The 25,612-nt window shown below is 37.8% G+C and overlaps 1 protein-coding gene across 1 annotated transcript in view; it reads right to left on the bottom strand.

The window, feature by feature from the left end:
* Positions 1 to 2,537: 2,537 nt before the first annotated feature.
* GAB1 (GRB2 associated binding protein 1) overlaps positions 2,538 to 25,612 on the bottom strand; it is a gene marked incomplete at its 5' end in the record, with an annotated part of 101,576 nt that continues 78,501 nt past the window's right edge. Inside the window, 7 exons of the mRNA XM_009290325.1 lie at positions 2,538 to 4,366; positions 4,615 to 4,737; positions 7,680 to 7,803; positions 8,148 to 8,241; positions 10,429 to 10,518; positions 23,179 to 23,482; positions 23,690 to 23,775. Of these exons, the coding sequence (XP_009288600.2) occupies positions 4,208 to 4,366; positions 4,615 to 4,737; positions 7,680 to 7,803; positions 8,148 to 8,241; positions 10,429 to 10,518; positions 23,179 to 23,482; positions 23,690 to 23,775 (980 nt within the window). The remainder of the gene's footprint in view (positions 4,367 to 4,614; positions 4,738 to 7,679; positions 7,804 to 8,147; positions 8,242 to 10,428; positions 10,519 to 23,178; positions 23,483 to 23,689; positions 23,776 to 25,612) is intronic.

The following is a 25,612-nucleotide window of genomic DNA, read 5'->3' as shown; positions in this document are numbered from 1 at the left end:
TTTCTAAAACTGCACACTGATGTTGTATGGCAATACCTTTTTCTTGAGCAAATAAATATCCTTTGGCTTTCCATGACACAAACCTCTATAATAAAGGAGGGAATGGAAGGTTTGTCCAGGGCTGGTAGGTTTCCAAAGTAGTTTTGCAAGACTACAATTTATATATAAATTGACTGCTGCAGTCACTAATAGCTAAGCTTAAATTTCACTGCAATAAAAATCTTGCTTAGCTCACAGTGCAATGCGAAAGCTATAGTCCTGCCCATCACTCCCTATTTAGCTACACAGAGCAACGAATTCTAAATTACTTAATTAAAACAGCAAGACTGTAATTTGTCTGTATGCCCTAGGTGTGGCACTATGCCACAACTGCCCTATGTGAATGGATTGTTAATTTTTTTTTTTTACCTAAATACAAATCTCAGTAAAAAGACTGACTGCATTTTTCTCTTTTCATCTTTTTCAATGTAATTTTACAAATTTTTAGCAGAACAGCTGTGTCTTTGCACCTGCACTTTACGAGGTAATAATGATTATGCCACAGCGTGTAAAAGTGTGGCCATTAGTACTTACCAGATAACATGTTGTTCAGGTTATAGCATAAAGTGATACCAAACCATCTTTAGTCAATCTTAGTGCACAAGGCGCTAAGTCTTTCTTTTGACTTTTATGAGCAAGATTTTGTGTATTTGTAGAAGACCTATTACACCCATATATTTGCAGTTTAAAATGACTCTTGTGTATGACACATACAGCAATGAAAACTATATCCACAACTGGTAACGTACTGTTTTAGCGAAAGACAAAAAGAACTTACCTGTTTGAAAAAGAACACTTGACAAACACCACTCACAAACGACTCCTGCACTGGTATCTACTGGAGTTTTCACCAGCACCCATCCCTCTAACTAGAGTGTCCTCACAAAGCTAGTAACTGAAAGTTACACAAGGCTAACAACAGTCTAGCTTGCTTTCTACCCCCTACAACTTTAGGATTCACATTTTCAATTTAATATTCACATCCTCCTGCAGCATGAAGCCCCACTCTGGCTTTATAGGTGAAAATGAGATGTATCATCCAGAGCTAGTATCACGTCTCTGATTCTGAACGTCCTTTGGACAACAAGTTAGTAGAGAAAATATATTACTGGAATTAGGAGACGAAAACTGCTTAGAAATCTAATTAAAGAGAAATTTTAGACTATTACTTAAGAAATCATTATACTGCCTGTACAGGAAAGCTGCTTGATTCTGAACGTCCTTTGGACAACAAGTTAGTAGAGAAAATATATTACTGGAATTAGGGAATGAAAACTGCTTAGAAATCTAATTAAAGAGAAATTTTAGACTATTACTTAAGAAATCATTATACTGCCTGTACAGGCTGAAAGCTGCTGTTTTCCTTAACAAAAGAAAGGGGGAAAAGCCTAGAAATTAAGAGTGGATTCTCAATCATAATAACAATTAACATTATGAATGCTGCCAAATTTCAAATGAAGAAAGAGTAAGTGTAATCTGTAAACCAAGGACTGGTATCAGCAAACTTAGAGCAAAACCACCTTGTATCACTAGCTCAACAAGAGAGGCCAGCCTAGGCATCCAATTCTTTTAGGCATTTATACTTCATTATCAGAGATGCTCACAACATCTGAAAAAATAGTATCGATATCAAAATGTAAGTATCACTGCTCATTTACAAAAACCCAAAGAGGTTTAAAAATAATACAGAGTTGTATACTTGGTAAATGTTTCAAGGACAGATGGGTTAGGGATAGGTAAAAGACGAGCAGCCCTTCTAAACCTTCTCCCTCAAATTCTCCCACCTATTGAGAGAATAAAGAAACACGAGTTTGAAATATTCCAAGATCATCTTACTCCTTGGGTGCACGCATGAGTGCGGGAGTCCACAGTATGATTCTTCTCCCCAGTGGCAAGCACCAAAGCAATTATGTAGGATAAACAGCAAAGTGATTATCTAACCACATCTGTTAGCGAATTACAGGCCTCTCAGCAGTGGAGATGCACTGCTATCAATGCACCGATAAAATGCATAAAGCCAGTGTCCTAAAACAAAACTATCATTACATTAGTTACCAAGTACTCACCGTGCCTATGGGTGCTTCAACTGTAGCATCAGTGAAGAAGAGTTTATTATTGGATAGGAAGACCGTCAAAGCAGAGTTGAGCTATAGCTCCAGAATCTTTACGGATTTGAACTACTTTTGATTGAGCCATCAAGGTCCCCCGGCTCACACCTCTTCTGGCTCCCAGAAGACTGGGAATTCAGATTATTTAGCTGCTTGGTGCAGAGTTTTAAATCAGAGATTCATTTTGAAAATTGTTTTAGCTGTACATTTTTTTGAGAGGTACTAAGAGGTCGTCTACAATTTTGAAAAAGTGTGGTTGGTATCTAGGCACCTTCATAGACGCATTGACATCGGTTTGCTGTTTCACAGGACAGATTTACACATCAAAACTGAACAACTTGATTTATTTAAAATTCACCTGAAAATGCATTGTTTAGTTTTTTTTTTTTAAAATGCACATTCAAAGCATCAAAATATTACTAATTTTAAAAGAACCTTTGTTAAGAATAAGATAATTTACATACTGTAGATTGTGTGTGTGAGGGGAGAGAAACAACCAATGGTAGATTAGGCACAGTACTAAGGCCCACATGCCAGAAAACAACACAGCTCTATGCTCAACTTTTAAATGATTTGGACAAAACAAAAAAATTGGGCGGGAAAATAAAACCAACCGCTTACTTGAGGGTGTTTGTGTGGAAAAAAAAAAAAGTGTTAGTAAGTTTTCTATCTAGACCTAACTCATTCACGTATTTAAAGAACTCTATCTTCTTCCAAATAACAAAAAACGTTTCTAAAGCAAGGCAGATTATTATTTGGAACTGGCATAGTAAAATAAAGGATCACAGTATACAGAGCTTAAAATCCTGTACCAGGAAAGAGCAACAAGTGGTTTACAAGGGGATCATTTAAGTATATTATCTAATTTTTAAAAACAGAGATATAAAATATCAGTTGCATAGGGATTTAAATATAAGGCCAAGCAGGAGATTAAAGTAAAATAGAGATCATAAGAAGGGCACTATGGTGTCAAAACATAGTATTTCCATTTGAATTAATGTCTAATTCAAAATCACAGTATTTTGCTAGTACTACAAACAGTGAATGTCAAACTGTCCCATTAATCTTGAACTGAAAACTGACATTAGAACTTCTAAATAGTACAAAACTAAAGCTCATTGTCTAAACCTGATCAGTGTATTAGCACAATAGTGCTTGGTACGTACCTGATTTATATACTCTACCTTCTGTAAATAATATAAAGGTTATTTCTTGTTAATAAGTGTGAGATCACAATATTACTGCATGCCATCAGTGGTTTGCAGGCTTACTTGGTATTTAATTATTCAGTCTTTAAAAGTGTAAGATCCCACCCTGCAGAATCTTCACCCATTGAACACAGAACACTGTCATTAATAAAATACAATAGAAGTTCCACCACTAACAACTAACATATAAGCCAGGATTGTAGGTCTAAACCCAGTACAGTTCATTATTATTAACTCACAGCAATTTTTGTTAGGAAGGTAACCTGTAGACTTCCAAATAATCTTGCATGTATTAAATATAAACAAGTATGTAACTAACGGTTGTCTCTTGGCATTTCAAGTAGATTATTCAATTGTGAAAGTATTTCCGCAAAATCAATTTTAAGTTGTTAAAATGAAGTTCAAATATTAATTTCCGTATCTACATGTAGCTTAATTAACCTAAAATTGTAAGGCATAGTAGTGTAAGGAAAAAAAAATTCTCCAGATGAATTAAGCGTTAAGGTACACTAACTGGGAATACCTGAACCAACATTGTAACTGAAAAAGTGCATAAACATAGTAATACTACAAATGTGTTAACTACAGAACAAAAGGTTTTCTGAAAGCTAAGCAATACTATTTTACATGTTATTTACAGGTTGCAATTTTTCCAGAGACCACAGAGCCAATTTACGATCTTAAAATTCCTTTGATATATTCGAAGTGCCCTTTGGCTTCCATCCTATTCCATCAAGAACCTATTCACACACCAGTGAATCAGGTACTGTACAGTCGAACACCACTGCCATTGTGGTTCTGTAATTCTTCAAAATTCACTCTTTTCTGTTCTTTGAAGAAAAAGCAGTATTTTCATTTCACACTTTTCGTAGGTGTTTCAGATTCTGTAGACTGTCTCCCATCAGTCCATGCCTCTCGTGTGCTCTTCAGTGCTAGCGTTTTCTGCTGGTCGACCACAACGTAATCAACTCTTTCATCTGCCACGCTGCTGCCTGAACCACTGCTCTTTTTCTGGGAAAGGCAAGGAAGAGTGAAAAACATATGTTAAAATAAATTAACAACAAAAAGTAAGTAGATGTCCCAAACAGATACAGAACGAGCACAGGTTTCTCTGAAAGGTCCAACATAGGCTCTCAGATTGACCATTCGACAAACTAGTGAAGATGATCTTGCTGGAAGCTCCCTCTTTCACAGCAACTACTTGTGAAGAAATTTTAAACTCTTGATGGCAGAAATACAAGAGTTGAAGATTTGCTTACCTTACGAGGTGGGGTAGATTTTCCCGAATCTAGGTCCAGATCTAAATATTCTACTTGTTTATCTCCTTTAGGTTTTACCATAGGGCTGCTTCCTCCATCAAGACTGTTGCTTCCGAACAAATTCTGAAATTATAATATAAATAACTTAGCTAAAAACATACATGCTAATGGTCCATATTATCAAATACGCTTATTATAAACTGCCAAAATATTAAACGTTAAAGAACTGACTGAGAGCTCTTGCAATCAGTTAAACCATGCAAATTTTATTGACATAGAATATATCCCCTTGTTATACAAAGTCAAAACTGGGACAGAGTTGAAAGCCAACGGGGGGGAACCCCAAAACCAACCCCCCAAATTTAAGGTTGCCACCAAACCAATCTGTGCCTTCCACCTAACGTCCCTTTCATATCATGAGGTAAGAATGGAGTGTGGTTTGTTCTTTTTAAATGAAGTTGTTACATCTCAAATTTAGCATTACTTAATTACGAACTTTTCTATTTCCTTAAATTGCTGTTAAATACCTTACAAGAATTTCAGCCTTACGATAGTGGCAAAACTTCAAATGAAACTTTCACATTTCATTCAAAAGCCATCATGATTAAGCTGAAAATCAAAAAGTATTATTCAATTGATAAGACCAAAAGATTAAAACTTTAGAAAATTTGTGTAGGGCCGCCTGAACTGAAGTTGCATTGCATATACCTAAATTTCAATTAGCCCAGACTTTCACAACCTCACCTCCTCTGTCCTCTCCCAGCCTGATCCCTCCCTCTTAACAGGTGTTATAGGAACAGTACAATAGAAGGACTCTTCTCTAAAAGATAAAGAAAAAAAAAGGAAGACAGAGGGCAGCAGTCAGCAAAAAATGAAGAGGAAGGCAGAAGGAAAGACAGAAGGGTAAGGCTGACAGCAACTTGAAAGAAAAAGCAGAATATTGCTGATTTTATTAAATAAAACAGAAGTACGACATGTCCAAACAAGATGCTTTGAAGCTGATGACAGAAAAAGATGAAAAAAGTATGGACCCTTTTCTAAGATGCAGTCGGAACAAATAAAAATTTCCAAATCGTCTATGTAATTGGCACATTTTAAAACAAAGGCCTTGAGATATCTGGAAACGTGCTGGTTCTCTAGGAAATAAAATATTTTATGGGTTAAGGCTTAATGGGCTGGGCTTTTTAAATTGAAGTTAACCATTATATCTGTATCGTCCAACTCATTTAATATTAAGTGGTAACAAGGACAAACACAAACAACTGAGACAAAGTTCACTTTTGTTGCCCAAATTCTCTAAACAAATTTCTGCATATTTAACATCTAAAAATCAGGTTCTGTATCAATGTTTCCAGCATAAATAAAAAAGCTATTACTCTTTAAACAAAAAATAATCTGTTATTTCAAACAAACTAGACAGGCAGAACATATGCATTAGAAAACAGAAACTTTAAATGTACGTAAATGAAAATGAAATCTGTAGAACAATCTTGAAGAATGAACGGTGCAAGCAAACAGAAGATATTAATGACAGGCCGTCTGAGCTGTGATATTAATTATACCATCTTGGCACTGAAGTTGAACACCTGAAATGGGGATTCTTGTAAGAATCAACAGAAAACCCCAATTTGAACTGCGATTCTGCTGCAGGCAGAACTGTGGGAACAGGTGATTCCAACCCTTTGTGTAAAATGGGATGTTTCTTGCATTTGTAAAATGGGACGTTACTGCTTACTTACCAATGCCTCTTGCAAGAGAGGGGCTAAGTTTTTACATCATCGGCTCCCCACTGCTGAAGCGCACTTCACCTGGGAAGCACGCCTGCGCTGCCGGCAGGTCAGACATGGTACAAAGCACAAGCCAGGGTGCTCTGCAGGCTCGTGAGCTTGCACCCAGTCAGAGCTGCCGCAGAGAAGTCAGCAGGAGGGGCTCGCTCTGGGGGACCTAAGAAGCAGTATCCAGAGGCAGCAATGGTGAGCTGGAGGGGAGGGAGACTGGAGGAGATCAGGGCGGGTATCCAGAGCAGCAGGGGATGGGGAAGCAAGCAGCACTGCGAGAGGAGGAGAGTCCAGGGTGTAGTGAAATGGGCTAGCACATGCCATATAAGAAGGCAGACAAACGAACAGAAAAAAAAAAGGTGCTAGACAGGCCCTCCCCAACGAAGGTCTTTCATAATGCTTTAAAGATGAAAAATGCTGCTATATTCCCTACTAAGAACCCAAGACATAAAAATGTGGTGGATGCGTTGAACTATACTGAACAAAAAGCTGAGCTAAAGACACAGGTTTTCCTCCAGTGCTTTAGGGGTATTCTGGACCACATTTAGTTTAGGCCTACTGCTACTCTCTTACTTTAAAATACTATTATTGGTTCTTCTTTTTCTCTCTCTCCTTCCCCCCCCCAGCCAAGCAAAAAGCATCATTAGTTTTTCCTAACTAGCTCTTCACTTACTGCACTGCAAGCTGAGTATCTGAAACTTTATTATCTGAGAAAATTCTCCACAAAAGGGGAAAAAAAAAATACAGATATTCAATACACAAAGACCCCTTCTATCGTCTTTTTTGAAAGAAGCCTCATAAAAGTACGCATAGCTCAGTTTTTATAGAATGGTAAACAACAAATATCAATCCTTTTTTTCCCCTGCTCCTTCCACGTTTCTTGGAAGATGTCCTTTTAATAAAGGTTTTTAAGCCTGTCTCAGAGGTCTTAAGACAGTTTATTTCCCTTGATGTTGTAATACTGAACTGGTACATAGCCCAGGACAAGCAATTACAGACAAGAGGAGACAGTTTCTAGGGAAGAGGAAGAAAAAAAAATAAAGTCATGTATTGAACTGTTTTGTATGACAGATATATATACTAACCATTCTCTTTATATATGATTATGCTCTTAACTTCTTCAGTGAAATCTTACAAAAATTACAGTTTTTCTACAGAGATATTTTTATTATTATTTTGGTCTAGAAGCATAAAGGGAGTGATGTTGAATGAAAGGATTTGTGTTTGCATGATTTAAAAGTAAGGACTGCACAGGAAGAGAGTAGTTAAGACGTAGATTTTACATACTGGGTCTTCAGTGGACTGATTTGGATTCATGGATACATAATTCTCTTCACTGTCGTGTGAGTCACTGCTGGAAGTTGTGCTATGAACTGAATCCGGTCTGGGAGACATGGGAAACCTGGAGGAGCTAATTACCAGGAATTATTTTACAAACAATACATCTCGAATATCTTAAACCTCCTGGTAAACAACAAAAATAAGCACATTAGAGCTGAAATTTTCATTCAAGTTTACTAGAATGTCACATTTTTTGGTTATACACAGTCCCTTATATTTAATATTACAAAATAAAAATTCATATGGACACGCTTTGTTTCAATGCACATGTGCGTATATACACACACACTTCCAAAGGAAACCTCAATTTGTATTACACAGGCTAAAAATATAATACAGATGTACACACATTTATTAACACTCTAGTCAACGAAAACAATTAATCTGAATGAGGAAAAGCTAAGAAAAACTTACTCTCGTGCAAAGCTTCTGGTGATAGGAGATCTAACTGGGGCTTGTAATTCTTCCCATTCAGGCAGAGGTTTTATTTCTAGCGGAGCTGGTTTTGCTATATAAGAAACAGACAATCTTAAAGCACAGGACATTCCTAAACAAACTTACAGATTTTCAAAGCCTAAATACAAAAAAAAAAAACCCTATTTTTTTAAATAGTAAACACTAGTTCGGAAAAGGAGACACTGTTCAGTTGTCAGAAAGCCATGATATATTAACTTATATTTTTAACCTTTCCAGGTACTGACAAGCAACATCCATTAGAAAAAACCCACAATTTAAGAATTTTGTAAGATATACTTGTACGTAGTAATTCTGTTTCGAAAAGAGACTCTGAAAATGGCAGCATCGTGTTCTGTCTATACTCTGCCGCAATGATTTGGTGAACTGACAAGCCCAGGATAGGGTTGATGGACTGTTTCAGTTTAAACTGCCAGCAGAGCCAACTCTGGGTACTTTTCTTGGCTCACGGACAATTATTATTATGCAAACTCTGCCCTCACTGCATACATGTGCCCTTACTGGTGAGGTTTCACAGCTCAAAGTGTGGGCAGAACCTGCAGCTAAGACTAAGTTTGCAAAAGTGAGAGATGAGCCAACACCCAGCCTCAATTCCAAGAGGTGCTTGGCTTGCTTCAGTGCCTATCAACAGACGAGCAGAGTAGCGGCGCGTTTGCGCTGTTAATGACAGCTAACATTGTTCTAAAAAGGTGCCATTTTTAAATTCCATTTTCAGAACAGAACCACAAATAGAGTGTTAGTGAGAAACGCATTATCCCTCCCTCCAGCTTGTATGTTTCACCCCTCCTAAATGTTAGGGGGGTGCGTGGGGGGGAAGTATAATCTGTTCTATCATAGGAGTTGGCGGGGTGGGGGGGAATCACATACAGTCAAACTGCTGTCACAGTTTGAATCTCAACTTCACCATCCCTAAAACTGTTTTTAGGAAATAAAATGCAATGTCATTATAACAACACCCCTTCCTCTCCTCATTTTGCTGCCTGTTAGCAGATTTACCAAGATCAAATGTCAGGCATGTAGCACTAGTTCATGTGGAGTAAGAGCTGTCATAAGTGACCACATGAGGAACTGACAGAAATCAGTTGCTTAATCAGTGTCGTTGTCTCACAAGGAAAAAGCAGAACTGTACTCATTATACTCACTCTTCAGATTGAGTTTATTGAAAAGTCAGCTCTCTTACATATTGAACATAAGGACTCAGAATTCAAATTTTCTGGGTAAGTATCAGTCTTTAGTATCCCAAACAGTTTTCTCCTTTTCTCTGTTAAGAAGTCATAATTATGCACTCAAAGCATATCAAGCCTATTGCAGTAATTCTGCCACTTTAACCCACTTGCTCATAAAAAGCTGTCACCACAGACTCAGAAGAGGAACTACAACTCATTTATCTCAAGATATAAGTCATCATATGAAATAAGAGTGGCAGAACCAAACTTGACGTAGGCAAGATGATACTAAAGGTTGAGTGACACACAAATGATCGGCTTGGCTCAAGTCCTCTGTAAAGGCCTGAGACTACATGGCAGGTATAATTGGTGGGCAAGGTACTGCTCCAGCAGAAAGAGACTAAGGACTTTGTCCAAAGCCCACTGAGAACAGCAGGAATATTTCATCCAGCTGCAACGGGCTTTAACAACCAAAAGGTAATGATCAGTGACACTTCTGTGAAATTTTTAACACTATTTGTAATCTCCTCTACTTGTGACTATACCAACTCAGCACCTTCAATAATGCCCATCAGACTAATTGCAATGCTCATTAAGATGCATAAATAAATCACTGTACTAGTAAATGGTCAGAGGATCAATATTTTGCTTTATTTCAGTGTTTAGCCAACAGCAAGAGACTCAAGTAAACTCTGATTTCAAGTTATTGCCTAGCAAAAGTTATTTCAAGCTACTTACAGGCAAGTCATATATACTTGCTTCTAAAAAACAGACAAAAATAAATCCAAAATATGAACAGCTAAAACTTAAAGAGATCAGAACACTCATGTCAATGTCAAGGAAATGTTCCCATGTGCTGTTCAAGCCAGAAAGACTTTAATTGCTTATATAGGAAACTTTTTGCTTGGCAAGGAAAACACATCCATGATCTTAGATTATAATAGAAATAAAAAGACTATACAAGAGTTAAAATTATTCTAGAGTAACAGTTTTCTTAATTTTTGTTTTACTTATTTTTATAAAGCTCCATATACATACAGTGCTAAAGTACATACCCTTTCTTCTTGTAGTAAAGTCACCTATGGTTTGTGAATCAGTTCGCTCTAAACCATGTGGTTTAGGTCTTAAAATTTTAGGACTTTGACCTAATTGGTAAAAAGAAGACTCTCTTAATAATATTCTATTTGTAACTGGAAAATGGAATTTTGTAAATAAACAGCACAACCCCCTGCAGAAAGGTTAATGCCACAAGCATAAGCAAGCTGCTGAAGAAGAGTTTTACAGTCTAGCTAGGTCTCACACTAAGGGCTTAAGCACCAAACCAGAAACAAAGAAAACGCTGCATGCAAGTAGTTTGTCGGAGGCAAGCATAAAAGGTGTACAAAAAGGCCAAAAAGTGCATCAATAAATACTGTAACTGATCATTACTATTAACTGGTTTCAAGTTGCATTACATAAAAAATTCCATATTTGAGGAATATCTAGCATGACAGGAGAATAATCATGTTTCAGACGCAAGTTGAGGTAGCCTCAAAGAAATTAAGTTCTCTTTAGTCACAGTATTACTCTGGAAATAGTGATACTCTTGGGAGGTCTCCTATCCACTGTGCATCTCCCACTTGAGAAGCCCCAAGAATCTTTTTCCACACTGTATTTGTTAAACTTGTTCCCCAGAGGTCTGTATCTGTCTGTGCCAAAAACACCTCTCCAACCTTGCAGACACAGGGGACTTTCTTTCCAAGCTCCCAGCCTGCATACTGTCCCCCCACCACGGCACAACCCAACCTCCACCACAAATGACCCTGTCATAAAATTACGTTCTCTAAACCTTTTTTTAATTGTATATACCTATATACAAGTGCAGTAGGTGCACTAATCATTCCCAATATGTAATGCTATCATACGCTATCATGTTATTAGCGTAACATTCCCCTATGTTTTGCTATCACACTACATAACACTTCAGATGAATCTGGTAACAACGTGAAGAGTACAAACTAAGAAAACGTTAGAGTCAATAAGCTCCCTACAGGCAGTAATATAACCCCTCTCCCAACAAGGAAGTTCTTGGCCAACTTGACTAAACTCTGCAAGTGTTGCAGGTCACATTGTCTATTTTAAATAAATATGATCAATAATGCATAATAACCCTAACCTTTCATGAAAGTCTATCTGACAAAGCGTTAATATTAGAAAAAGCAAGTGCCTTCAAGTGGTACACCAAGAAGCCATACGAAAGGTAAATCTTTACAATAAACCAAATGAAAAGTTTAAGTCTGATTATGTTAGAAAGTTGCCCTACAGCACAGAATGGAAAAGGACTGGCACAGACTCAGATGTGGGCTGGTACTACCAGCAATGAGTGAGAATGCTTTGTAAAAAATAAACTTGGCAACAAACACCAGAAGTTTGCAAATCTCTACCCCAAGGGTTTTGCATATGAAGTGCTCTATTACTGTTATCACTGAAGTATTGGGAATAATCAAGTAACAACAAGAAAAGGTAAACAGAAAGGTTTTGTACTGTATCTTAACTTCTACACAGCGCTTCTGAGAGACCATGCAGGTAAGACAAAATTGATTTATTTACTAGTAGTGCTGCATAGCAACTTCCTTAAAAAGAAAAGGACGTGAAGTGATTTTCACACAGACAGTTCTTTTCCAATTTCAAAATCAGATGCTCCCTTAAATAGCTCGAAGTGCCAATGAAAAGACCAAGCAGTTGGGCAATGCTGACCAAAGACCCAGACTGTAAAGCAGTACACAAAGCAATTCTGCAAAGTATGCTGTTGACTGGAGCTAAGTCAAAAGCATGACCCAACGTGTTGGCATAGTTCATTCTGAGCCGATTCGATATTCTTAAGTATCTTGCCTACAAGTCTATGATAAAAGCTTGCCTATATATAAAGACCAAGATCTTAAAATTGGTTGAACGAATGTAGAAGTTCAAATTCAAACACCTTTTATTAAGAACAATTTGATGCTGAATGTCATTACCTAATCATATTAACTTTGTGTTCCACAGTTTTATAATCGGATTTAAAAGAAATTTGGCCCAATACAACTCAATTTAAAATGCCAATCAATGCAGTGACATACGAGCACAGATTGCAAATAGGGTGAGAAATCTAGCAGAGGTAACAGGGTTAATGAAATTATTTAACCAGTGTGTACTTTATAAACTCTCTGCTCTTATAGTCAAACATAGGCTGAAGTGCCTGAAACCCATAATACAGACGATAAGTGCAAGGAACTGAGGGCTATGACTCATTATTTCTACTTTTGTTAATGATGCTAACATGGTCTTGTGCAGCTAACCTTCCTGAACTATGATTATCCCCATTTGTAAAATGTGGATATTATGTAATTGCCTGCCTCATACTTAATTTAGCACTTACAAACCATTCTTTCAGAAGAGCTATATAAGTACAGGTCCCTATAATATTTCTCTTCTGCATCAGACAAGAACATACAAAATGTTCCAGCATAAAATAAAGTCACTGAGCTTTCATGTCTTGCCGCTGAGACTGTTCAACCTAAATAAAATTTGGTGGCAAAACAGCTTGCTGCTACCAACCAGCCAGGATAATGCAATTCCTCTAGTTTAATGTGTCACAGAAAACTAAAATGTTTGTACAGGTTTTTTTTCCCCTCTCTACAAAACAAAAAAACAAAAGGCCTAATCTCTGTTGAGCAGCTTATACTGTGCAACAGAAAAGACCTGACACCAGGCAAAGAAAAAGGGGAGGGGGGGATCACAATCACAAAACTGAGGTTGCTTACTTGTGTCCGTAGTACAGAATTCCTCCACCCCATTTTTGCCCATTTAAGAAGATAAAGTAACACAAGCTAGGGCACAGAAAGCCCTTAGTAATATCCTTTACTCCCTCAAAAGACGTATTTTTAATAAATCCATCAGAAAATTTAAAAGTGCCATTCTGTATCTAAAATTTGGCAGTTCTGTCACTATCTTAAGCCAGATCCGTGAACAGAAATACATATCTTTTAGAACTTTATATCTTAAGTACTGCAACTGAAATTCCTGGTGCTGCTCCCAAGTAACCTCACGAATTTTCTCTGAGAGCACATCCTAGCTGAATATAACACGGAGGAGAAAGTGCCTCACAGCCGTACAACGGACTGGTCTCCAACATCTACTCTATTCAGAAATAATCACTACAGATAAGTGTCATAGTGCTGTTCTTCAAATCAGCTTAGTGAAGGTGGAAGGACACTAGGTCTCTATGGAGAGCCTGGCTCCATACAGCATTCCAACGCCAGCAATACTGAGGAACACCTTTCCCATGGCTTAGGCCCACAGGCCCAAATTTACCTCATCTAACGTTTAGGCACTCACATAAGACAGCGCTTTTAACTCACACGCCTATTCTGGGAAAGATAAATCTGGGTAAAAAAAATAAGTTTTTTTATATATATGTGTATATATATATTTTTTTTTTTTTTAAACTGAAAAGGAAATAAATTATGTTGCAACACCACTGGATGCAAACCTACAGGGGAAAAAACCCAAATAAATTATGGCAAGTGAAACCAACCAAACAAGAAGTGAAAATTAGATGTTTTCATTGTTCAGTCAAGTCACCACCTGTGAAATGCAAAGTGCTACAGCGAGGAGAGAGAAGCTCAGCTTCTGCACGTTCTATCAGACGAATACTGTGGAAGGGCACTCTGAGCTGAAAAATCACTAATGAAGTCTATTTTTCTAACAAATGGCTGCTTGTAAAAACTGCCAAGCAGAACAAGCGATTATGGATCTAGCGTTAGAGTGCACTCAGACGGCATGAATTCTGCTCCTGGCATTTCGGTGTGTGTCAATGCTGCCTTTGTCTGAGAAGTCATCAGGAGAAGAGTCCATTTCACATGTTTGGTTTTGTTTCAAATAACGGTTCAAACTGAAAAACCTTTTGGGTTTTCTGTTGGCTAATGTATTCTCTCTTCTTGCTTTCCATAAAACACTTGGAACGCAATGTTGGGGGGAAAAAAAGGGGTCCCACTGCAGCAAATTCCTGCATCAGAGTAGGTGGGTCCTAACATTTTTGGTTTTGAGGACGTAAGCCACTCACTGAAGAGCCTCATTTGTTTTCAGGCTATTGCCTTGAAGCCCTAGTACTAAACAAGATTTCTGTTAAGAATGCTTCTTTTCTGACTGCCTGCTTGCTCCATGGCTTGCTGGCAAGGGATTTTACGTCAGGAAATTGCAAACATCCTCACGAAAGAGGCCAACGCTCTATTTAAATACCAGTTATTTAGGGCCTAAAATTTTAAAGTAAATCTACTAACGTGACATAAAATTTAAGAAATGCGTGATCTGGTAATGCTGTTTCCTGGCCAACAGGACTAATCCTCATGAGACAAGGAGATCAGACGTAGGAATGCTACAGCAGTGCTTTACTTGGAATAGGAGGGGGAGAGCAAGAGGCAAAACCAGCCACATAAGTGCCTTGCATCCACAAAAGTACCTTCAGAGAGACATAACTAACAGCAGTTTCCCATTTCCATTAAAAAATATGCTTTTTTCCCCCTTTTCTCTGTAATTAGAGGAAACTGAAATTTGCACTGAGGTCCAAGAACTCCAGTACTCGGAACCACTGTAGATTTTTCCTTAAAAACAAGGCTGAAGCTCATGGTCTTACTCCCACAGGGTTTATTATTTGGTTTTCAATTCTGCAGAATAACCTCCCCCTTTTCTTCTCTTCCTCACCCCAGTGAACTCCGATTCCCAAGTACATGGTCTTCAGCACAGAGCTCTACAAATATCCTGAATTTGCTTTTTCATCTCTATTTTTATTAAGACCATTTCCTGCCAAGGTACTTCTAATTAGAAACATGTATTTAGTTATACACCATTCATATCCATTCCCATACTAGTATCCAGCAACAAATAGGAGTATCAATCATGTGCTTAGTTCTGGTCAGTGATACCACATGGATGGTGGTAACTACAGTCTCTTCAGGACAGTAAAAACAAACTGAAATCAATTTATTCTTTCACTATTATGAAATATAAAAAGCAGTCATCTAAAGACAGGCTCTCCAGTTTTCTTAAGACATCTTTATCATCTCAAAATAACTTCTCTCAGAGAAGTTTGAGGTACTTTGAATGCTCCAGAAATTAAGAATGAATTGGAAAAAAATACCTGATTATAAAGAAGTCCAACTGCATATGACAGCTAAGGTTCACTGGTGTTCATAAAATATTTGCCAAATGCCATAAAAACTACTCAGAGAATACCAAAGCTATTAATCATCCAAACATTATTTGACTGCTCTAGTTTGCAAGTAACTCTGCATGCCTGTAACTAAAAAGCCCCAAAAGCATGATGAACTAAAAGCATTCAATAACAAAGACAGTGTTTTAAGACCAAAGTACAGTGTTCTGGAGTGTTTGTTGATTAGTAGTTAAAGCTGCACAGGGAAGAAAAGAAAAATTGTATGGAGGGAAGAAAAAATAGGGCATTATTACCCATGTTCTCTTGTTCCTGCTCTCCCTAGCATCTTTGGAGTTCAACGCTACCATCTCTACCGCTAGTATCAGAGCAAGTCTTGCAGTTTGTCTTCAGAAAACTCATCTGTTTCATTTGTTTAAAACCATTATGTCCAGTAAACCATAGCTTCCTTTGCAGCTGTGATGCAGCCAGCCAAACAAAATCTTTACTTGAATTTATTTGTTGTTTCAAAGTTTTCTAAGACAAATCACAGCTGCAAGTTAAGGACTGGTGTATAGTAGCAAGGAGCTTTATAAATTTCATTTAAAGCTATTAAGTAAAAACTAGCCTTGTAGAAGTAATTTAGTACAGCCGTGGAGGAAGCGTAGTTTTCAGCTAAATGGAAGTCTTTGGAGCTTGTGGGGAAAAAAAAAAGAAGGAAAAAAAAAATCAATAAATTTGTATTCAACCTGCTTTAGGAACTCTGAAGAAGCACCAAAACATCCCCCAAAATCTTATTTTTTTAAAATTCCTAAATGAAATGAACAGGAGGTATAGCTTCCAAGAGGAAGGATTAAACGCATGGATTTCTTAAAAGCAAAATTAACAGTACTTCTGTTCAGAAAAGTCATCGTGAAAATTACCATTTCTTTTTCAACAGATCTTCAGTTCAGTTCTTGCTGCTGATTAAAATCACCTTTCACAATTTTTCAATGCCTACTTGTCCTAAAGCCTGAGAAAGAGTGATCCTTTATTTAAGAATATGCAAGACAATCATGATAGCGTAGAACACTGCAGTGTTACCAACTTCTAATTATTATTATTTTTAAAGAAATGTCAGCTCCTGTGGTCACAAATGCCTTAACTGTTTCTCAAGTTTTATTTCAGGATGTTGTGGTGCTCCTGCTATATCAGGACGTGCAATATGTTCACATTGTCCAACTCAGACTCTCAAACACGTAAATATTTAACAAGGAAACTGTTCACTACGCTATTTATAACTAACTTCATGATTAATGAGAGCTCTTAATTTCCTTAACAACTACCTACTTTGCTTGGGATTTTTACAGCGTCATACTACACTACAACAACAACAGCGATTATGCCGGTCATCCAGAAGCATCGCAGTGGGTCCTATAGGGGCCAGAATGTGGCAGATGCTTCCTGCCACATGAAAGCTCTGTAGACAATTACCTCTTCAAAGTGGGCCTGTGCTCTTACATAAAGAAAATTGGAATTTTCTATGAAGTTAATCTGCTTGGGAGATGCTCATGAGTAGTCATGGCAAAGATAACAGCCACATTTTTATAAGCCATCCACATATTTGTGGTTTAACCACATAAATGATGTCTTGTAACATCCTAAATGAGAAAAATCTGTAAGAAAAACAACCAGATAAAATTTTTAACATTTTTAAAACAATCACAAGTCCCAACTCCATGCGAATTTTTTTCCTCTCCCTTGGTTTCTTTTGTTTATTTGTTTTCAAGGTGCAACTGGGTATTTTGTTGGCTTGAAAAGAAATGTGTGCATCACTCACTGTCTCTAAATCCTAGCTTATCACTTGCTGGGCTGAAAATTACCAGGGCCAAGCAGCAGTCTCTTTTAAAGGCAATCGTATGGACTCAAGTTGCAGGAAGCATCTCAGACTAAATGCTGATATATTTTTGTTGAAAGATAAGCCTTCTGTAAAAAAAAAAAAAGGTGAAAATGCACTACACCAGCTATTCGTTATTTTTGCCAACAGCAAAATAACCTGTGCAATCCAACCCAAAACTAGGACTGAAAATCTTGTTTAAAATAATCTTGAATGCAATTAAACTCTAACAATATTTGGGCAAATAGAATTGCTATTCAAGACAAATGGAGCGAAGTCAAGTACCACGTAGGCTGGGAATCCCAAGTTCTTTACTGCCTCTGTCAGCAATCCGCTCTGTGATCCCGAGTGCATCGTTCTATCACAGCTCCTCATGACCCTGAACTAGGATCTGTGCTAAACTGATCTCTCTTGTAAAGTGTTTTTAAGTACTATGGATCAAAAACATTACAAAAATGACAGTGTTACACAATATTCAAATGAATGAGATTTAACTTTTTATTTTCATTCCATCATGGTCATGAATTGTTAATTCAGCCATATGCCCATGGTTCATATATTTCTTTTTAGAACCTTGAAAAAACCATTTTGGTACAGAGACATGCTGCCCCTCAGAAAAGAGAAGTTACCAAGTTACCTACAGTAAGCAGGGCATCAAACAGACTTTGAAGAACTAAATTCTGCCATCACCAATTCCATCATTGACTCAACTGTTTGATTCAGATACTGAAAAACTATGTTTTGTCAGTCGAAATGGCAAGCACGTATTTCTTAAAAGCTTTGAACTTCACGGGTGAGATGTACACACACACACACGCACGCAGAGTAAGTGTTACATAGCTATAAGGAGTCCTTCTGGACAGCTCCTAAACAAGTATTTAAAAAAATAAATCTTATTTTGTAGTTGTTTGGTCTTAAAGTCTTTAAGATGACAAACCCCACCCCCCTACCCCTGGAAATAAATCATGGGGCAGGAGGGGGTCATTATCACACCCAGAGGCTCACAGACACCCCCCATCTCTCAAATGCTGCATCATTCAAATGCTGCCTCCTGACCTATAAAAACCAATTCACACCCTACCCCTTTTATTTTTGACCATGCACTTTCCTTGATCTCTGCCTTACATCACGTTTGTACTGAAGATTGAGATCGTCTAGACTCACAGACCTCTGTCAGGCCTTAAAACCTTCTTGTGGACTGCCAGCACAGCCACCCGGGACCTGCCTCGCTACACAGAGCAGTTCCCTGTGGAGCGGCGAAACGTTCACTACAGTCCTGCAAGCTGTCAGCAGGATGGAGATCACAGGATCCACTGCCTCGTATCACAACCCTTTTCAGATATTTTGAAGAGCCCCAGGGAAAATAGGAGGCGGAGTGGAGAAGAACCTGGCTGTTCTTTGCTGCTTTAGCTGTCTAGGGAACCTTCACCTCGCTGCATTTGGGCACCTTTAATTCTACTGCTCCTTCTTGGATAAATGGTATTTTGCGGAAGGAACATGTGACTGTCAAAACAAATGTCACATAATCACTCTGTGGCAGAACCAGACACAGCCTTTGAACAATTCAGAGAATAAGGCCCAAGTGCATGGATGGATGCAATATTTCTTCCGCTTGAAGCCTTTTGCCAGCAACAATGCTTCCAATTTAGCATCACAACTACATGCAACCGTGGGAAGCTACAGCAGCCAAAAAGCAGAAATACACAATCAATATAGACAATGGCTCTTTATAATAAAAGAAACAGCACCCTGAAAAAACAAATTTAAAAAAAGAGATTATTTTTGTCATCCAATTACAGGTGAATGCAGAAAAGCACCTGGCCAAACACTCTCCATTTTGTCCCAAGCAATATATCACTTACCTTTTGGTATGCTTCTCTAAAGAAATAGTAAAGCTTTGATTCAAGTTATTGGGGCAGGAAGCCAACACCATGTTTTGAAACTACTTTCAAGACTTCCAGAAAATACTGGAAGCTCCCTGCATTTACAGAAGCAGCTGTGAGCTAGAAAAATGAAACTACATGAAAATGTAGCATGATCTCAAGGCTATGCATTTATTTTTTTAAAATCTGTTATTATTTTTTAACCCATTTTCTAAAACAAAGCTCTTCTAGAAACCGGTGGAAAAAGACACAGGGTATCTCATAGCTCACCATGGCTCCCGGCCCAGGCGACTCCTATTGAAGGGAAGACTAAAGAGCCTCAGGCTCTCACAGCAGGGGTGCGCAAGTACCCTCCTCAGAAGAATGCGCGCGTACTTTAGTGAATTTGAGACCTATTTATTACTTAGGTTTAGTTTACCCACATTATTGATTTTTTCCATAACTCAGTCCTCTGTCACAGTCGCTACTTCTATATAACTGTACCTATTCTTAAAAATTTAGAGAATTTTAACAATTTAATAAATTATCCAGAATGCCAGGTGCTTATATCAGAGCTGTGAAGACATACACATTAGTCACTGCTGCTGATAGATTGCCAGATCCTTGCTGCCCGACACATTATTCTTCAAAGACAGCAGAACCAGAAGTAACTGAGTATGTGTTTCATCTCAGGTTTACGAAACAGAAACAGCAGAGGGGGGAGTAGGCTATATGCAACAGAATGGCCACTGCCATCACCGAGCCCTCCATTTTCTACCCTTGTGAAACTATACTGCCTGTAAGCAGTAAGCCCTTAAAGCAAAGAAAAAGAGAGGAGATGCTAAGGATATACATTTTGCAGCGATCTGTAACCAATAAAAAAAAAAAAGATACAGCAGCTTCTTCAGACAGAACATGAGATGGGCCCTCATATACCTGGAGGCCTTATCACCTACACACCTGATCTCTGCAGTAATACCATCTTTTAGAGAAGCAGCAGTGGTCTTCAACAGTAATTCTTGAACCAATGGCATATTTAAAAAAACCAAAACATTTAAAGGAGCAATACCCAGAAGGTAACTATTTTAGGTACCATTTCCTCCCTTTCTATGTCTGCCTAAGTTTTATTCAACGTACTGGCCAACTTGATACTTTCTATGCACTAATTTGTAGCAGAATACCATTGTAGTACATTTATATAAGCAGAAACAACCTGATAATAGAAGTTGCTACGAGAACTTGAAAGCTGGAAAAGCAACACAGTAGAATATAAAGCACACACTTGTTTTAGTTAGGTAAGGGTCCACTAAAACAAGAGTTTTATCCTATTTTAATTCAAAAGGAACTGCAGTTTTATTTTCCCAAAGGTACTTCTGGAAGGAGTTATTTGCATGGAGAACTCAGCTACTGAAATGGGAATATATTAGCATCCTGATGTGTGTCATCGTATCTGCGCTTCACAACAATGGAAGACTCGCAGTAGTACACTTGATAAAATTTGAGTGAGCCAGTGTGTGTGTGTTACTAAGATAAAAACCTCAGTGACAAATCAGAATCATTACCATTCTTGGTAGCTCAAGTTCTTCACAAAGTTTTTTTCAGCTCCTAAGCCTTTACTATATAATATTTACTTTTGGGGACAGTTTTACTTTAAAATTACTTTACCTTCTACATTATATTAAATAATCATATTATTTTACAATGGTAACAGCTTCTAAAAGTCTACAGGCAAAAAATACAGCCAGTCACGCTACGCTCATTAAGAGGTATGTTAGTATATCTGAAAATCTTTTCCCTGATGTTAGCTAGGTCTTTCTAGCTGTACAGCATTTGAGGAGAGGAGCAAAGCAGGAGCCTTACACGCCACTTTTAGAATGCAAAACACTAATTCAGTTTCAAGAAGAGAGATGCAAAAGCAACGATGCTGCCCCAACAGACATCTGTGCGACTGCTTTGCGCTGCCAACAGCAAAAGTGAGAAGCTTTTCAACATAGAAATTTACTACTTTTGAAGGTCAAACATTTTATCAGTAAAATACACAAACTGGCCAGTCAAGGAAAATATTTTAAAGCAGTTCAGTGTTTATCTTGAGAATATTTTCCAGTATCAGCTTTCACCAATCTGTTACTGTCCAGTATTTCTTAAGAACTAAACAAAACTACTGTCTGGTAACACAGAAACAATTAGACACAAGCAGAGAGCCACAGTCTTGAAAAAGGCCATGCCTCGTTTTCTGAAGATGGACAGCCAGAATGAGATGTGGTACTTCCCATTTCACACCAAGATCATCTATATCATAACGATATTATCTGCTTCACTTAATTACAGGCTGTTTTCACTTAGTGGTAAAAATACTAATTTAAAGGTTTAGTTAGTGAATATTTTGGATCATCTGAATATTTGCCATGGAGTTTTCCCGAAAATGAAGTCAGCCATTCTCAGTGTAAATACTAATTTTTCAAGCACATAATTTTAAAAATAGGACTTACTCGAATATAAAATAGTGCAGACATTTGATTTAATGTTCTTTAGTTCCCACTTCTACAAGTTAGTTATCTTTTCTGAAAAACTGCGTAGTAGGGAAGTAAGTTCCTTAAGCATTTACCTGCATTTCTGATAGGCTGGCTGATAAAACATTTTAGATTGACTGGAAAGTCTAAGCTATTTAATAGTGATTCTCTATACAAGTATCTCTTATAGACACAGTTGTTTCTTAAGAACATCAGTCACCCAAATAATCCTTATTTTAAGGAAAAGTAAACCCAGTACGCACCAGATTCAAGAGATTAATTTTTTAGGACAGCTTTGAAGGGGGCCTCTAAAATTTGGGTTTTTTTTCCAATTGTGTCATTGAAGTTGTTGCAGCTTCCTCAGACTCATAACAGTCATCTTCCACACATTCAGCAGTTTAAAATATTTCCACATAAAGCTAGTTTTCCTTTTGCTTTATGACTTTGTTTAATCTACCACACTCTATAGAGGCAAGGAAATTTTCACCTACTACAGTTTATACAAATTTCAATTTAAGCATGGCACCCAGCTCCTGTGATAAAGCAAACCTATCTTAAGAGCTGGCTTGAATTAGCAGTTCTCTCCTCCCATTTGGATCCCAAGGAAAATATATATGGTAATCTCACAGCCCACATGTTAAACATCTTCCCGTGACTGCCCCATGTGGCCACTAACATTTAAGCATTAAGCAGCTCCACCATCAAGTGATTTTCCTTGCTTTTACAGGCTGAAAGGAGGTCTTAACATTACCTACTTAGTAGTAAACACTATTTCTTCAATCTAATTCTTCCTTCATTTGAACACATTTGTAAGAATTACTCTATGTAAAAATTTGTGAGATCATCACATACTTTGAGTAGGACTAAAAAGCAGCACAATATACAACTCATTCTTGTTGTAACAATTAATTTCTTCTAACACTGTTTACATCAAAAGCAAGTAACTTAGTTAACTATTTTAGGTATTTTTAACTTTTACTTCATACAATGAAAATGTATACTGATCCTGTACCAAGTCTTGTTATGGCTATAAATTTGTATTCTATCCAATGCCTTGTGTGCTCTCTCTCCATCACAAGTCGGCTGGCTGTCTTCTATGTATAAGGACTAAAACTGACACTTCTGAGTGTTAGCAATTCTGTATCATTTTTTCATTAGTAACTACAGCAATAAAATTTAAACCTATGCTTGTATTTGGCATTGTTACTGTGATGTTTTAATACGGTTAAAAAGAATCCTAGGATTCCTTTATGTTATGGCTATCTCACAGAATAAAAATTATTTTGTTAGAATTTCTGAAAATATGATAATTTTCCACCAAGCAGAAGTTGGAAGAGATATATTATTTCCTTAGATGATAAAAATCAACTTCTATTGGACATTCTCCTCACCTTTTCTGTCTGGTTTGAGGTTCCGATCCACTGGCGGTGGTTCACATTCTGCAACAGGTACTGACCGTCTGGGAGGGGTCTTTGGACTGGACCTGAAACCCATGTGAGCAGGAGGAGGGACTTGCTTTCCAAATAACGGAAAATCAAACGTGCCTGGTGTCATTGGTACATAGTTTGTTTCCTGGATGGGTTCAGTGAAGCTGCTGGAATGCTGTCGTGGAGGAGAGTTGGGATTCATTGGGACATAATTTTCATCTAGTTCTTCACTTGAAACACTTCCCACTGTCAACATGCTTCTGTTTTTCTAGAATTAACATATATTTCCTTTAACAAAATAAGTTATGCAATCAGCTGTGAATCATATGAGTTTTTTAACCTAATCTACTCAGATTAATATATTCTGCTGAAACTGAAAAATCACAAACACTGTTCAGCTTGCTTTTTTTACATGGGAACAAAGAGCATTCAAGCACTGTCACTGTCGCCTCTCATCAGATTAAGTCATACTTACAAAGTGGTTATGGAAGCCCTCCAATGAATTAGATCTGTCATTCGGAAACGTTCGTGGAATATCATAACAGTCTTGAGAACTAATTTCTAAAGAAACAAGAAGAGAAAGTGGCTATTTATCATCCCTGTTCCTGTCACTTGGCACCAGGCATCCACAGTCTGTTGTTATTTACTGTCTGCTTCTGAGAGCATACAAACACACCTCCTGAGGCTGTGGCTCATAGATTTTATCTATATACTTGAGAGGACCGTGTTCACAAACAAACTTAGCACTCATCAGTCACAACTTGAAGCTCTTATAGTGGCTTTTTTCCATGACAAGAAAAGAAAAAGTAATTTTTTCCTTTTAAAGAAGCAGCAAAGTCTTCCTTTCAAATAGGCAGTTGTAAGAATTTAGTGTAAGAGTGGGTTTTAAGATACTGGGCCCTCATGAAAAAACTATTCTAAAATAAACAAACAGCAGATGTGATTTGGGGTCTAGAGAAAGGTTTTCTGACTGAACGCCCTTCCCTTGGAAAATGCCGATTCAATGGGATTCAACCTGTTGCACGAACAGTAAATCCCTGCTCTCAGCTCCCCAGTGTGGTCTCCAGGGGCTTTCAGTTTGAACAAACTGCTACGGAACCGAAGATCTCTCCATTTTCAGGGTCCTGGCTCTTGGCAGTCCGCATTAAGAAGGTCCTCAGCTTTGTGACTGCTTCTTTGGTGGACAGGGAAGTTTGAGAGACATCTGGCTCCCAGGTCCCAGGTCCTGCTCACCCATGCAGGCAACAGGCTGCCTTACCCTGCAACAGGCATGCCCTGATGATGCCAAGACAGAAACTGTGGTCAAACTCTGGGTTTTATCCCCGCCTTGCCCTGAAAAAAAGCTCTGAAGTTTTTTGGAGATTTTCACCTCAGAGGAAAAATAAACACTTCTGCTATCAAGTGCCAAATTAAAACAGTATTTTCAGAAAGACTACTTTTCCTGAGGCTGACAATCTCAGCTTTAGTGTAGGAGTACTCACTTACAAACTTTGCAAAATGAGAAAAGATAAGCAAAGCAAACAAGGGTCTTTCAGGGTATTACTTCATAATTTTAAAACACTAACAACCACCAATATTGTTACACTCAGCCTACAAAATGAATGGCAAACAAGATAATAGTATCTGAGTGCCTGTATGATCACATCTATTCTGTATATTGCCTCTAAAAGCCCTGTCCCCGTCCCCTTCCTCATTTCAGCCTCCCATCCTGTACCTAACACAACTCAAACAATGCTCCTTTAAAATCCCCTCTAACATTAGCATCGACTCTAACCAGCTTAAAATTTCACTTTAAAAATAATACTGTAATGCCCACCTGCCTCAGGAACCTGGAACCTGAAAAAAATGAAACTCTTAGCCCAAGAGTGGTTAACAAGACTAGAACAACTGCTCTCTGTAACCAAATACCAGCTTCCCAATCTCTACCTCTTGCTCCATTTCTTGAGTTTCAATCTGAGAGAATAAGAACAGGAACAAAAAACAGGCAGAAAAAACACTCCAAGAAACACCAAATTCTTTAAGTAAAAGTAGCTCTACCAGATTTGCTAGGACCCAAAATACACCCAGCTGCTAAAGGAAAAACAGTAAAAAAATGCACATCTGGAATACCAACATTTAGGCAACTATAAGGAATAACTTTAATTTTACTTAAAAACTGCAGTATGCATATCTACCACCAGGAGAGAAACAAAGGTCGGTGGCAACAATCACCAGATCAGGGTTGATCTCAAAGCTCTGGGTATACACCAAGTCCCACTGACCTTCATGAAACACTTTCAGCTTCTGCAGATTTGGACCACTATAAGCTAACCTTACTTTGGTTGTTCTGAAAGACTGATAATGGCAGTATTGAACTCAGCTATATGAGCTTATTAGCAAAAAAAAGATGATTAGTTCT

Source organism: Aptenodytes forsteri, unplaced genomic scaffold (assembly GCF_000699145.1).
Source record: "Aptenodytes forsteri isolate BGI_AS27 unplaced genomic scaffold, ASM69914v1 Scaffold125, whole genome shotgun sequence".
Classification (NCBI taxonomy): Eukaryota; Metazoa; Chordata; class Aves; order Sphenisciformes; family Spheniscidae; genus Aptenodytes; species Aptenodytes forsteri.
This window is presented reverse-complemented; position numbering and strand designations above follow the sequence as displayed.